At 36.9% G+C, this 15,465-nt stretch overlaps 1 protein-coding gene across 3 annotated transcripts in view; it reads left to right on the top strand.

Moving 5' to 3' along the window:
• Positions 1-15,273, top strand: part of ttc39a (tetratricopeptide repeat domain 39A) — a 41,852-nt gene extending 26,579 nt beyond the window's left edge. For all 3 annotated transcript variants that reach the window (XM_017693544.2, XM_017693545.2, XM_017693546.2), the window contains 15 exons: positions 2,058-2,101; positions 3,623-3,690; positions 3,887-3,951; positions 4,749-4,848; positions 4,936-5,001; positions 5,159-5,267; positions 6,119-6,186; positions 7,499-7,558; positions 7,668-7,829; positions 9,301-9,392; positions 9,613-9,733; positions 10,175-10,286; positions 11,078-11,192; positions 11,831-11,947; positions 13,443-15,273. In XM_017693544.2, the coding sequence (XP_017549033.1) occupies positions 2,058-2,101; positions 3,623-3,690; positions 3,887-3,951; positions 4,749-4,848; positions 4,936-5,001; positions 5,159-5,267; positions 6,119-6,186; positions 7,499-7,558; positions 7,668-7,829; positions 9,301-9,392; positions 9,613-9,733; positions 10,175-10,286; positions 11,078-11,192; positions 11,831-11,947; positions 13,443-13,557 (1,414 nt within the window). In that variant the 3' untranslated portion in view covers positions 13,558-15,273. The remainder of the gene's footprint in view (positions 1-2,057; positions 2,102-3,622; positions 3,691-3,886; positions 3,952-4,748; positions 4,849-4,935; positions 5,002-5,158; positions 5,268-6,118; positions 6,187-7,498; positions 7,559-7,667; positions 7,830-9,300; positions 9,393-9,612; positions 9,734-10,174; positions 10,287-11,077; positions 11,193-11,830; positions 11,948-13,442) is intronic.
• Positions 15,274-15,465: the final 192 nt, after the last annotated feature.

Genomic DNA, 15,465 nt, shown 5'->3' with positions numbered 1-15,465 from the left:
GCTAATTAGCAAGGCCTTCATGAACTGAATTCACAGATTTAGAAGTAAACGCTAATTTCTGCAGCACTTTGGCCTGGGAGGACCACAGTTTGACATGCCTGTTTTAGAGGCATTAAGTGTTTCAGATGGCTGGTTCCTTTCACCACTATTGTGGACAAGTGTGACTCAGTAAGTTTGGTGATCACTCAGCAACCATGCTACCATTTAATCATATAGCATATAGCAGAAATTTTGGGGGAAAAAGTGAAATTCCCTTGAAGAACCTATTTATTTCTTTTGAAGAGTTAAAATCTATCTTTTAAAATATATTTTTTCTTAAAGAAGATGAATTTATGGTGATTTAAAAAAACTATATTTCTTAAGACACTTTTGGGACTGTAGCTCCTGCGCTTGTTTGGTATTCTTTAATATCTCTGCCTCGAGTAACACTGCCACTCTGAACTTACTCCAATGCATCCAAGCGAACTATTTGCTACAGATCTGTGAGCACTGTTCGACTTTAGTTTGGAGTAATTTGCCTCAAGGCAATGTGAATGATTTTACATAACATACTTAAATCACCTATCGGAAATATCTGAAATGAGTTTGAGATTCAAATCAACTGTGAGTTTGAGAGAAGGGCATAGCCACACTCCTTCCCAGAATTACAACATCAGCATTTTACAGCATAAATTTAATAAAAAAAAAAAATTGATTTTGAATTATTCATCCATTATAAGGCTCAAAGGCATACCCTCCTTAAAGGAAAAGTTCAGCTAAAAGCACTAAAGTGACAACTGATTAAGAAAATCCGGAATGGATTAAGAAATATGACCTCATGTACCCAAATCATTAGTACCAAAGTTAGCTCCAGGGTGAAAGGTATAATCAGGCCGTGGGTTTATTTTGTTAAGCATAAGGGGCAGACCCACATGCAGCCTAATCCTATATTAAAAACAGGTCCAGGGGAGATTCTGTGGAGAGTCTGAGACTAAATCGACTAGGCTTAATCTTTGACTGGGAAACCGACCCAAGATTATTTTAAATTAACTCAGTTTGTATCTATCAATCAAATCTATCTGTAATGAAGATTAAAGTCACCTCCTGAGTGAACATATCAAAAATGTGCTTGTATGTTTCACTAAAGGTAAAAGTGTTTTCTACATACAGTACTGTGCAGAAGTCAGAAATCAGTCTTCAGTCAAAATAGCCATTAAGTTCATGTTAATTCATGTATCAGCATCAGGTAAAAATGCTGAAAATATATTTTCACCAGAACATTTTCATGGAAGCCTCAATAACTAAATGTAATATTAACATTTTCACTATTTAGTCTGTTTTTACCTTTACACTTTCCCTTTATTATGGCTTCCATTTATTTCAAAAGACTTGCTTTCAGTTTTGCAAACAAATCTGCACTGATATTTTTTTCATGCCTCCAATTTCAGACTCAGAAGTTGTTTGTATTTTCTCCTGCTCAGGGTCCAACTAATCCCTAACACATTCTATGATGTTGAGGTCTGGATTCTGGGATGGTCAGTCCATTGTTCTGAGAACACCAACAGCTACTTTTTTTTGATTTGCAGTTTTCCTTTCCATTCTCAGTAACGGCTTTGTGATGTCTACACATCCTTACAGACTCAAAGCATTGAGCCTTTTCACAATAGAAAGACGTGGAATTTTTCAGACATGAAGCAAGAGTTTTCCTCTGATGGTGGCGCTTTTGGTGTTTTACCAGGTCTTACTCAGTTGTAAGGAGTCACATTTTCTTTATATCATTTATTATTTTTTGAACTCCAGTTTTGGAAACTCCTGTTTGTCACTTGTTTTCCTTTAATTTTCTCCTTCCTTATGCAAGTGGATTATCTTATATCTAATATCAGAACTTAATGGCCATTTTGACTGTATATGAAAATAAATGAGTGACCTGATTTTTGCACAATACTGTATTTTTGTTTGATTTAAAGTTGAACTGTTGTAGTAGGAAACACAAACTAAACTCAGATCATGTATAATGTTTAATGAATATAGAGCCCAAATTAATTAGAATTTTTGTCTGCTTTTCTTTATCATCGTAGATATCGCAAGAAGTCTTCCTTCAACAGCAAAAACTTCACTGAGGGTAAGTGTCGATTATTCTTTGCAGCCTACAGGTGAAAGTCACACATCATTTCCCAGAATTAAAGCTACATGCTACGAATTAAGGCAGATTGTGGACATGTGACACATATTCTCCCACAGCCTTCTATTGGGTGTGTGCTTTGAGCATGGACAATAATGTAAATTTAAACAAATGATTATCATCAGCAGAATTATTTCAGCATCGTCATAAGCCGTTTCATTATAAATTATATCTTCATGAACCAAATTTATTTCTGCATGTGAGCATTACAGAGTCTTAACCTATAGCTCACATTTTCCCTGGACATACCTGGGCTAGCTTCTAATATTACTAAATCATTTGTAATGACGAGTATGTTCTGAACAGATGACATTGTTAGTGTCCAGTGATTCTTCATTTTCATTTAGTTGGAAACCAAAATACTGCCAAACTAACGCACTGGCACCCTTCTTCTGGACAAGCTCATCCAGTTTACTCTGTATGAGTAGGTCTCATGTACTGGGCTTTCTTTTTTTTTTACAATTTCATGTACCCCACATTGACATGAGTCTGTAAAATGTAATGTTTTAACTCAAAAAAGCCTTAAATTTAGAGTTTGTTGAACTTTAAGTAGTAAATCAACAAGTGAGAAAGCACAGGCTCTTGTTATGTTAGTTTAACTAACTAATAAAATTAAGGCAGCTGAGTAACTGTCTTTTCTTAAGTTAAAACAGCAATTTGTTTACAGTGCCAGACTGAAAATCTACATTATAATCACTTATAAGTGATTGGCTCTTAAGTGGCTTTCAAAGTACCATGTATGCATGTAGTTAATCAGTTGGTGATGTTCTGTATGTTCAGCCTAGAATTGAATGCTGTGTTTTCTATTATACAAATCTGAACTAAGCATAAATTAGACTATATAATGGTTAAATAGTGTCATAATAATGAATAAAGTAAATAACGTAATAATAATAATCATCATCATCATAAAAATAATAATAATACAAAACTTGTGTGGCACATATAAGACAGGAAAAGAAAGATGTGCGTAATATCAAAGCTTATTTATACCATTCTAAATAGTGATATCTGACATATGTGGACAATATGACAATATTTTATCGCTACTATGATAAATTATGTCACAGTGCGGTTTTCAGAGCATATTGTGGATATCATCAGTACTTAAAGAACACTAACTACACGTTCCCTACAAAGTGAGGATAATTTGGACTGCTGAATTGTATTCAGTGCAGTGCAGTTTGTAAAAGATTGCATAAAAATCACTGTGTTTGTAGGTTTATTGTTATTATTATTATGGTATTTTTATATGTGACACTACACTTTCAATTTGATCTATTCCAACTTATCAAAATGTCTTAAAGTAACGTGAAATAAGGTTTTTGCCTTATTATCCTTCCCTAATATTCGATAAAATGAATTATCAGCTGAAGGCCAATGTGTTTTGAGGAGGCTGCTTGAACCACTGTGTGTTGATTTAGGGCTGTTGTACATTCTGACTGTTGATTGTGTGTTCAGAGGAACTGCATGCTGAAGTGTGCTATGCTGAGTGTCTCCTCCAGAGGGCAGCACTGACCTTCTTACAGGTTGGCTTCACTTTCCACGATAGAATGTGACTCTGTGACTCTGCTGTGACTCTGTTATATGTAGTATGTACTTTGGTTTAAAAAGCTTGTTATCTGAGCTCCCTTGTGTGAGATTCATTGGAATACAATTTAGTGTGTTTTAGAGGATAAAGAGTTTACTGTTTAAATATTTCTCTCTTAAATATCTGTAATACAGGATGAAAACATGATCAGCTTCATCAAAGGTGGAATCAAAGTGAGGAACAGCTATCAAATATACAAGTAAGCTCTGCTGCTCGTATTTCACTGTTAATTCAGTGCTTTGATCGTTTTGACAGGGAAACATATTGCATATATGTAGTCGTTGAAGAGCCCCTGGTCAAATGACATGTTTTGTGAATTTCCTAAGTGACAGTCAGTTAACAGTTTAGTCCTTCACATTGAGTCTCTCACTTTTCGATGCCATAAAGTGATACCCTACCATGTCTTGAAGTTGCTGTAAGAATGTTATCAAATTACTTGTTTCTAGACATTTACTAGAATAACTAATATTATCTTGTGAAATGGTCCTATTCTAATGGCAAATCATTTGGCTTTTTTCAAGCATTCTTTTTAGAAATTATTTGCCTTATGGCTTGAAACAAACAATTTCAAGTAGATAAAAATGACTTTGAATAAGCAAAAACATCTAGATATAGGTTGAATAATCTTAGAGTATTCTTACAACAATGTCATAATGAGAAATATGACATACTGACTAGATATAAGACATTTTTCACTTGCAATAATATTGTTTTGACCAAAATAATACCAAAAAGAAAAGAACATAGTCTAACAAACTGTAGTTGCTAGGCTGATAGGTGTGGATGTACTTGTAAAAGTAATTGCAGTTCTAAGTAAATAAATGGTTTCTCTGACCTGATACAGAAACTTTTTCCAGTATTCAAGTAATTTTTTGCTAGACTGTTTATAATTCTTGAATAAAACTAGGTTTAGGCTACTAGGTTTTAGGTTCACTGTTGTTTTTTTCTGTGTTTATGTGATTATCTGTAAGTGTTTTTGTCTTTATTTTCTTCCAGGGAGCTTCATACAGTGCTGAAATCCTCTGGTTATGTTCACGGTGATAATCATGGCCACTTTGAGGGGGGAGTGAAGCTAGGAGTGGGAGCGTTTAATCTGGTGAGGATACATATGTACTTGTTTGAGGAGAATAGCAAATGTGTGTGGTATAGAAAAGACTTGTGAATTTTGTTTCTTTTCTGGCAGATGCTGTCATTGTTGCCCACCCGGACCCTCAGGCTGCTGGAGTTTGTGGGTTTCTCTGGAAATAAGGTGAGGGATTCAGTTTTGTAGTGGGGAGAAACAGTGAGGTATTGTGATGTGAGGTGATGTGCGTGTGCGCGTGATTTTTACATTGTGTGTCAAATAATCTGATGACCTGTTATCGTATGAACATGTTAAAAACTCTGCCTGTATGCATGTGTTGTAGGAGTTTGGACTAGAGCAGCTCCAAGAAGGCTCTGCTGAGCAAACATTCAGATCCTTCCTGTGTAACATGCTTTTGCTCTGCTACCACACGTTCATGAGCTTCATACTGGGTGAGACGTCCTTTGAAACATTATACATATAAAACATACAAACGTCTAATGTTTCTATATTTCACGTCAGATGTTTCTAAATTTAATGTCAGATATTTTTCAATCTAATCTCTACAGTTAAGTTGACATTTAGTTGTTTTGCACATTTTATTACACTGTTCATTTGCCGAACTTGGTAACATAGTAACATAATAGGAAAAAATAAAACATAAATGTGGACTGTGCAAATATTAAGGTACATTTTATATTTTATTTTTCCAATGTATTAAACTCAAATAATTACAAATGGTGCACAACATTTTCAGAAAATGTCAAATTTAAGTGTGTTCCCTGTACAGAATGTGTTAACATATTTTCGCTCAGGAAATCAACAGAACATGTTATTTTTTTGCAGGTGTTGAAACCTTCACATATGATTATATATCCTTCTGTTCAGCTCATAGCAATTTGGCTCCACCCATTCATGTTGACCTTATAAGGAATATTTCGGTCTGGAGTGATTTTTTGTTAAGTAAGGCACTGCTTAATGCCAGTCAGAACAGAGGTCATTTACATATATCAGTCTTAAAGTCACAGTAACAAGACCACCTGTTTAATTCTAAAGGAAAAGCAGGTTGGAAAGTGTATTGTAAGAATGAATTAAGACTGGTTGTGTTGCACAAAACCACACAAACATTATAAGTGGACCACAGGGTAGAAATGCATTGCAAGAAAAATGGTTATGGGTCCTTTAAGCTTGTCATATCTCTGGCATTATATGAACAGTTTCTAATGGTTCATAACAGTTGCCACAGGTTTGTTTAAGGTGATTTTTAAGGTACTTTGTTTTTGTGTGTGCATGGGTGGTTCAGGTACGGGGGAAGGCGATGTGGAGGATGCAGAGAAACTGCTGCAGCCATATCTTAAGCGCTACCCTAAGGTATAGTAAACTAATCCTGTATAGCTTTATTTACGTTCACAATGTTAAATGTTTTGTATTAAGTACAGTATGTGAAATGTTAATGTTATGCTTTGTAGTTGTAATTTTTAATTTATTTTTATTTCGCTAAATTGAATGTACTATTTATTCCTGAAAGCAAAATTCTTTATATATTAGAGTAAAAAAATCCAGCCAGTGTATTGCTACTATTTTTACAAAGCTTTGTATAAATATATAATATGGTGACTTTACAGGAGAGAGAAAAACATTGTAATATCAAGTCCCTGTAACAAGAATTTCTAGTATTTTATTGTTCAGTTCACAATAAAATGTTCACATAACATAAAAAAGCTGCCATTTCAAATAGAAAACAAAACAAATCAAATTAACATTGGCTACTGAATTACAATAGTGATTATCTGAGAACAGAGACAGATCTTCATCATGTGAGGCCCCTTGGCACCAGAGTCTCTGTGTCCCCCATGCACACCAACAATAATGCATAGAAAAAGTAAATATTTCAGTTCCCTTTGTTATCAATCAGCCTTATTAATGTGCAGTCATATTGTTTCTATAGTACAGTTTTGTGTAATATTTGAAGATTTTTGGGAAGGCTAAACACTAAGATCCCATATGAATGACAACGACAATATGACTCAAGAAAATTAACCTCTTAACAGCTGAGGTTTCTTCTTTCATTTAATTTATTTAGTCATTTATACATATTCAAGGACTATTCATTTGTCCAACATTGATATTTGACCCACTATGATCCTTTATTGTCTGTAAGGTCCCTGGCAGTCAGTAATCCATTCCTGTCTGAGAGGGTGAGAGTCCATTGTTCACAATCATAGCACAATCCTAGACATTAGACAAACAAAGTTCTCCAAGAGAATGACTATTATGGTGGTTTACAAAGCCAATTTTGGGAGCCTCAAAAACTGTTCATTTTTGGTGTAACACCAATTATTCTGATCCTGATTCAGCTTATGAGTGTCTTGATAATTATCTCATATATTACGTCAGGTGTGACAGCACTTAGAAAGCACAAAACATTACAGAGCATGACATCTTCAGGAATGCAGCACTGGATTACTGATCCTTGATTTTCAATCTATCGAAAACTGTCGATGAATTTAAGGGGACCAAAACACATCCAACACTTGCTTCAACTCTGAACTGGCAAAACTAGGGTTAAAAAATAACACACTTTACCTACAGAAGCTGATACACTCATGTATTGTCATGTTGGCCATAGTTTAATTTAGATTTTCTTCATCAGACTGTACTGATTTGCCTGTTGCATTTGTAGGGATCCATCTTTTTGTTCTTTGCTGGCCGAATAGAGGAAATCAAAGGCAACTTGGATGCTGTGAGTGACCACCAGTCCACTGCATGTTCTATTTATGTGTGCCTATCCAGTTCTTCTTCAGGCAAAATGACTGTGTCTTTCTGTCTGTGCTTGTGTATGTATATTTCAGGCTATTAAGCGTTTTGAGGAGTGCTGTGAAGCACAGCAGGAATGGAAGCAGTTCCATCACATGTGTTACTGGGAGCTAATGTGGTGTTTTACCTATAAACGGCACTGGAAGATGGCATACTTTTACGCAGACCTGCTCAGCAAAGAGAACGCCTGGTCTAAGGTAAAATTTCATTTCACACTCTGAGGAAGCAGTTTTACACAGGACTTCAGTATGAAACAATGAAGTTATAATACTGATAGAGTTGAACATTGGACGTTTATGTAAATCATTTATTCTACGTGTGTGCTGGGGCAATGAAAATTAAACTTCAAAATTTGTGCTTATGTGATTATGGCAGTTTTCTCTCTCTTACTCACTTAGCATTGGTTCTCACACAACCTATTGTTCAATCATCGACAGTCAAGTCTTCCACACAGATCTAGCCTCTATGGCCAAACTGAAATTTGCCCATGAATTCTGAAATACAGACATTGTGAAAAAAAAAATCTGTGATGTTAGCAACGGAAAGTGAGCAATATCTTGACTCAGTGATGTTCCCAGTGGGGCAACAGTGACCGTTGCCCAAGGCTTGTGATGTAAACTTGCCAGCAGCAGTGTTTCAAGCAAGGTCTGTCCAGTATATGTATGTGGTGCTTGAAGCGTGTTTCTGTCATTATTGGGCTAGATAGTGCTGTAAATAGTCAGTATAAATAGTACATAAGATAGTGTTGTGAAATGTTTTTAATGTATACAACATACAGACAATACATATTAAGTGATTAAGTGACCCTTATTAGTCCCATAATGGGGAAATTTCTGCATTTAACCCATCCGTGAAGTGAAACATCACATACACACTAGTGAGCACACACACACTAGGGGGCAGTGAGCACACTTGCCCAGAGCGGTGGGCAGCCCTATCTGCAGCGCCCAGGGAGCAGTTGGTGTTAAGTGCCTTGCTCAAGGGCACCTGAGTCATGTACTGTCGGCTCTGGGGCTCGAACCAGTGACCTTCCGGTCACATGGCCGGTTCCCTAACCCCTGGGTGTCTATGTTGTCTACATTTGAATAAAACCTTCTCTTAAATTATAATTTTGCAGGAGCTGGAAACAAAATAATGTTTTTAAGTATTAAAGTAAGTTAATGTAATACATTTTTAAATACCAGCCGGCTGGATGTCTTCTGTTTTACCTATATAGTTAACATCCCAACACCATATTTACTTATATAAAGGAGATATACTTCATAGTCTACTTGCATATGGAAGTGGAAAGTCAAAGAAAAATAAGTAGAAAAACAGACGTTCTAAAACTGGAGCACAAAAATCTTAAAAAGACATAGAGAAATCGAGACTCCCAAAAACCGAGAAACAGTACTCAATGCTTCTAACTTTGTGAGATAGTAAAAGACATATATATAAAATTTGATGTTGGGATGCACGACCTAGAAACATTTCACCATCAGTGAATATTAATCAATATTAAAACAAACTTAAGTGCATCACATTGTAAGATAAGCCTTTAGGTTCACAGCATCAGATTGTTATTCTGTATGGTACAGACCTAATAAGAACAAGGGCATCTCATAGCATTGTATGCTTTTATTTAAAGTGCAGCTTTTGTAACACACACACAAAACCATTTTCCTGCAGGCCACGTACGCATATATGAAAGCTGCCTACCTCAGCATGCTGAGTCGGGAGGAATGCCAGACGTTTGGGGAGAGCGAGGTAGCATTGTTCAGGTAATGACAAACTAAAGAGCCAACAAACACATGACATGCTTGGTAAATGAGAAGAAAGCAGTTGATATGAAATACTTATAAAAGCAAGTGTCCGGTCATTCAGTATCCTTGTATCACATGTTTATAGCTCAACTGTAATGTAAGCCTATTATTGCCCCTCGAGCGGTTCGGTAAGTGGCTCACAAAAACTACATTAGTGACCTTTGCTGTGCTTCTCCAGGCAAGTGCCTGGGCTGAAGCAGAAAATTGCTGGGAAGTCACTACCCACTGAGAAGTTTGCTATCCGCAAGGCTCGACGATACAATGTAGAAAACCCTATTCCTCTCCCTGCTCCTCCACTGGTCAGTAACTTTGCATAGTGTGTTCTGGATTTGTGAATGTAGTAATATCATTATATATGCCGTACATATTAGATATTAATTATTACATTATACTATGATGTCTTAATATACACATATAATGAAATATTTTACATATCTTGCTTACATATAACATAATGAGTCATGTAATGAATAACATAATGAGTAATGTTCTGCATATCTGCTTAGATATAATATAATATTATGAGTAATATAATCAGTAACAGTTTGCATATCTGCTCAGTCATACTGTGTAAATGCTTTACAGTGTGGTGAAACCTCACTCTTAGTGTGTGCATGTTTATGTTTGACCTGAGGGAAGTCCCTTGAGAATGAAAATATTGACACATTAAACAGAGCTGTGGAGCAGCATCTGTGCTTTTTACAGTATTTTTCACTTACATATGTGCATTTGTACTGCAGGAGATGATGTACATCTGGAATGGCTACACAGTTATTGGGAAGCACAGAGACTTGACAGAGGGAATGCTAAAGACACTGGACGAGGCTCAGCAAAAACTCGAACAGCATCCAAGTACTTTCACACTTCAAAAAAAAAAACACAAGACTGCACAACAAACCACTTGACACAGCATAAAAAGCTGTATTTGCTAGCAATGCAGAGTGCTCAGCACAGCCTTAGCCATATCAATTAGCAATGTGTCCTCCTACACTTAGTCCACTACAGACAACACTACTGACTTTTACAGTACATTCAGTCAGCTACTTACAGCCTTAAAAAAGCTTTATTAAACAGTCAGTATTGTCTGTTTATGGCTTTTTATATTACCCTACCGATTGGCACGATTGGCATAGATGGTGTAGAACAGAATAGAATAATGTTATTGTCATATTAGCAAAATACACCACACACCCAGAGGTATCCAGACACCCATTTGTGACTTCAGCTAATTTAAAGCACCCATTGCAGAAAACAGTGTTCACTTGCACACCAAATTGTATAATCTCCATGAGAAAGCACTATTCCCAATGTTGCGTGTCAGCCAGAGGGATATAAAGCTTTCTGGAGTGATGAAGCACTGGCGAACATCCTTGGGAAGAGTTGGAGTGGTGTTTGTGATCCAGAACTAATAATCTAATACCAGTACCTGAACTCACTGATGCTCTTGTGGCATCTTGCAGTCAAATCCTTACAGCAGTGTTATAACATCTAGTTTAAAGTCTTTCCAGAACAATAGAGCCTGTTACTACAGCTCCTCATGAATACCCTTGATTTTAGAAGAAGCACTGTGTAGGTGGACATATATTGTGTGCTGCATGCATAGACTGTACTTCATTGTTGTTTCCTTTGGGTTCTCCTTTAAGGGACGGAGTTCTCTATAGATGACCAGTGTGTGGTGAGCCTGCTGAAGGGCCTGTGTCTCAAACACCTAGGCCATCATGAGGAGGCTGAACACTACTTCACTCTGGTCCTCTGCAAGTGAGTTGTTCTGCCCATCTATGAAATCCTTAGTCTCAGTTAGAATTGGTGATAACAAAAGCATGGTGTAATTGCATATTAAGTTTCAAATTTATAGATCAGTGAATTGATCAGTGAAAAATATGCAGATTCTAAACTTTCACTTGACATCACATTGTGCAAAAAGAAAAATGTATAACCTCAGCTTTTGCCACTTTTTTGTTTATTGACACTGAATTGAAAGGAAGTACAGTCACAATGACTTGTGCAAGTAGATATGAATAGTATAGCAATTATAACTCATGACTTGTAAGGGGTTAAAGGGAATCCTCAGCCCAACATGATCAGGAACATATCAGGAACTGTGTTACTGAGATAGCAGGAAAAGCTGAAATCAAATCCTATTTTAGGCTGACTAGTGTGATGACTTGTTTGATGTTTAGAAACACGGAAGTACATTTTCTTCTGCTCATAAAAGGAGGTTATGAAAGGAGCTCCCTGGGGTGGAATTCCCCAGATTTTCTATATAAATGAAATCAAGCAAAGGCAAATATGCATGTTTCAAAGTCGAAGGAAACTGGAAATGGTGTCCAGTGAGGACCTCTTATGCCTGTAGCAGGAAATTACTATTGAGAATGTTTTGTCTTTTTACCCTCCAGTGAGACGCAGATTAAGTTTGACCACTACCTTGTGCCTAACGCTCTGCTGGAGCATGGTTTGCTGTGTCTGGAGCAGGGCAGGCGAGAGGAGGCCATCAAGTTACTGGAGATGGCCAAGTAATTCTTGATTCCATTACACCTTCCATAATACATCCTTGGCAATACACACTGAGTTGCCAGTTTATTAGGTGATAATTTTTAAAAAGTCGTGGCAAAGAATTAACACATTGTGGTCATGAGTTAAGATTCTTGTGGACCTAGATTAGTATATTGAGAACGTATGGCCATGAGAAACTTAACTTGTGGCCTCAATATAATAGTTCTATGCTTAATTAAAAAATAATCTCCATGTCACCTTAAAGGCTCCATAATTAGGTACACTCCTACCTGCACACAAATTGTACACCCAAGAAGTCATATGCCATGTGACTGCGGTCTGAAATATAAATCAGATACAAGAAATCGAATACAACTGCAGATGTATGGTGTGTCATGTGGTGGGGGGAAGTGTCTGTGGTGTGTGTGTCAGTACAAACTATGTTTAAAGCATCACTTGAGCTTGTTTAGTTGAGTGCTGGAATAGGCAAAAAATGTAACTTTGTTACTTTGAACATTTTTGCATTAGGCATGCTGGTTCATTTTCCAAATAGCTGTCATCCTGGTCTGTTCACATGTTACCATTTCAATGGATGACCAAAAAAAGTTAAAAAGTAAAAAAATATGAGTGATTCGCAGTTTCATGGACAAAAACAGATGGGTCAAAAGAGAATGGGCAGAATTAGGCAGGCAAACCGTGAAGAACAAGAAAGCTGACTGGTCACAGTAGCATTAAAACTAGAACACTGAGAGATAAAAGACATAAAACCTGCCTGGTTGGACAATTCCAGGTTCCTTTTGTATCATGCTGATTGAAGGATCAAAATTGCGCTCAACCAACAAGCGTCCATATAGCCATCCTGTTTAGTGTCAGCAGTCAGGTAAGTGGTATGGGGAATATTTTCTTGGCACATCAAATCACTATTTACTTTTAGCAATTATTTGCCTGTAAATCATTCTAATTCCAAAGACCTCTAATTGTATGCAGATATTTGTCAAAAAAGATTGCAAAGTAGCATATTCCTGTGTTAAATTGTTGTTTTTTTTTTAAAAAACAGTCTACCTGAGCTACAAACTGAGCTATGAAAACAGACAGAATCTACCCAGATGCCTAGTTTTATCACTGGCAGTGACAGTTAATAGAAAATGGCATATGAGAGATGCTTGAAAGAGACTATGAGGCATATCAGTGATGCAGTTTTAAATTTTGATTCTTTTCAATTTTTCAGTTATGGTATTGAAAAGTTTCATTCCTGTAGATATGTCTTCATAATAAACTGGCAGCTCAATGTATTGGTTAACCCATTTCTTATTGAGTACAGATTGCACACCCCATGACACACATACCACATACACTTCCTCCCTACCACATGACACGTCATACATCTGCAGTTCATAAAAACATCCTCATTTGTAGTTGTTAGGTATATTATAGAGTGGAGCATCTAACAGTACAATTATAGTACATAGTTTGTGCACACCATTCTGGTCTAAGTCCTGTTCCTCTGCTCCACAGGCAGAACTATAAAAACTACTCCATGGAGTCACGGACGCATTTCCGGATCCAGGCGGCGCTCCACAAAGCAAGAGCCACAGAGCAGAATGGAGAGAACTCACCCTCAAGCCCCTAGCAGCCAGTGACATCGCAGGGGTCAGAGAGGTCACAGGGTTAACGCATGCCATGGTCATGCCTTCAGAGCGAGGAGGGACCTCAGGAGAGCAGAAAACCAAACAAACATCACCAGAACTGTCAGAGGAGCTGGACTAAGTTTCTGACACAAGATGAGAAAATCGCTGTTCCATCAGATATATGTTCACCCCCATACAGGGAACACAGGTGCATGCACAGATATGAGGAGACAACCATAGAACTAACATAACCCAATATATTGTTCTGATACAGAAATACTTGTACTCTAAGCTTATAATAATGTTTCATACATGTCAGCTGAGGGTATTTGTAAGTCTGTTTTCATGTGAGTTATGCCCTCTGACCCTCTACACTATGGCCAACTTGTGACAGCAGCAAACTGGCCATGCTCTTTAAAAAATAGTTTTATTTTGAAATAGTTTTAACCGTTATGCTCAAACTGTTCTTTTTGGAGGGAAAGTTAAACAGGTCAAAAGCAAAGTTATGTGCCAGATGTCAGGCAATAAACATGCATAAAGAAATTGGATGGGAAATATTTGTTAAATTATGTAACATTGATTCTACTGTGTTCCCCTGATAGAAGGTCTGCATAGCCATTTTTCACTTCAAAAATCTCCCACTTTTCTGATGATCAGTGGCAGCCTTACTCCTCTACTCTCTGTGTAAGCTGTGATGCCATCACAAACTTATTAACTATGTAAATTTAAAACTGGGAGTATGTGGGTTTATTTAGTTCCTTCTTTCTAGTATTTATTCTCTGTGGCGTCGGCTTTGTGAAATTGTCCCATTTTAAGTGGACAGCTGAATGTGTCTTTTAGAAAGGCAGTCTCCTTCATGTGGACTTGGTCCAGATAGTACTTGAGCTCAAACAAACAAGTCTTTCAGATCGAAGCAGCCATGGTGCTCCAGCCATGGTGAGAGATGCATTGACATCCACTATAGCCTTATACTAAAATAAAGAGAGATAAAAAGGACTTGAAATTTGTTTTTTGTTTTTTGCCTTGATTGTATCAAACTCCATAGTAATATTACAAACTTCTCAAATGCAGTCTCTATATATGTTTTGATTAGCAAACAGATGATGTTAAATCCCAAAGGTGTGTTTACATTACTGCTTTATTGATGAATTATTATTTCCCTAAGTACTTTATGTCCTAGAGCAGTGGTAGCTCTTTATAGCCTGCTATCACCATTCCACCAAAGTCAAAGCTGAGCCAAAATAATAATCAAAATTTCTGAATCTTGCAATTCAGAAGTTGCTATATTGGGTTAAGATGCAGAGCTTTAGGATAAAATACTTAGCTTTGATATGAAGGACTTCAATGGCTGTACATTCAACCTGCTGAAACTCATTCTTTTCACAAAGGTGGTAGAACATAAATTTGATTAAAAATTTATGAAATATATAAAGTCTGAGGTTTTGAATAATAATGTCTTGCCCGGTCTAAAATGTTTTCCATTGTGCTACAAAGCTCAGAAACCTTTCTGTGGTGTGTGGCTACTGTACAGGGTTGGGTTTCCCAAAAGCAATTTAGGACATGGATGATTTTTAAATGGTAGACCGAGCATCACATTAAACACTCTCTACCATTAACACCAAGATACCTTTGGGAAACTGGGCCCTGATCAACATTCCTGAGAATACTGAATGTTTGTTTTGTAATTTACGATTAAATGACATCATTACCTTCCTCCACATCTCTTTGTCATTGCTGTCAACAGGGAGCTTGTGTATTAGGGGCCCACTGTTATCAGTATAGTGGGCCAAGTGTCTTCATACAAGGCATAAATACAGACATAATAGCCTATTCAGAGTATAATTGACATCAGTTTTTTGAGAGTTAAAAACTGGCGTGCCGTTACAGCGTTAAGACCAGCAAGGCTGTTG

Source organism: Pygocentrus nattereri, chromosome 28, assembly GCF_015220715.1.
Source record: "Pygocentrus nattereri isolate fPygNat1 chromosome 28, fPygNat1.pri, whole genome shotgun sequence".
Lineage (NCBI taxonomy): Eukaryota > Metazoa > Chordata > Actinopteri > Characiformes > Serrasalmidae > Pygocentrus > Pygocentrus nattereri.
The sequence above is the reverse complement of the archived record's forward strand: the minus strand, read 5'-3'. Positions and strand labels throughout refer to the sequence as shown.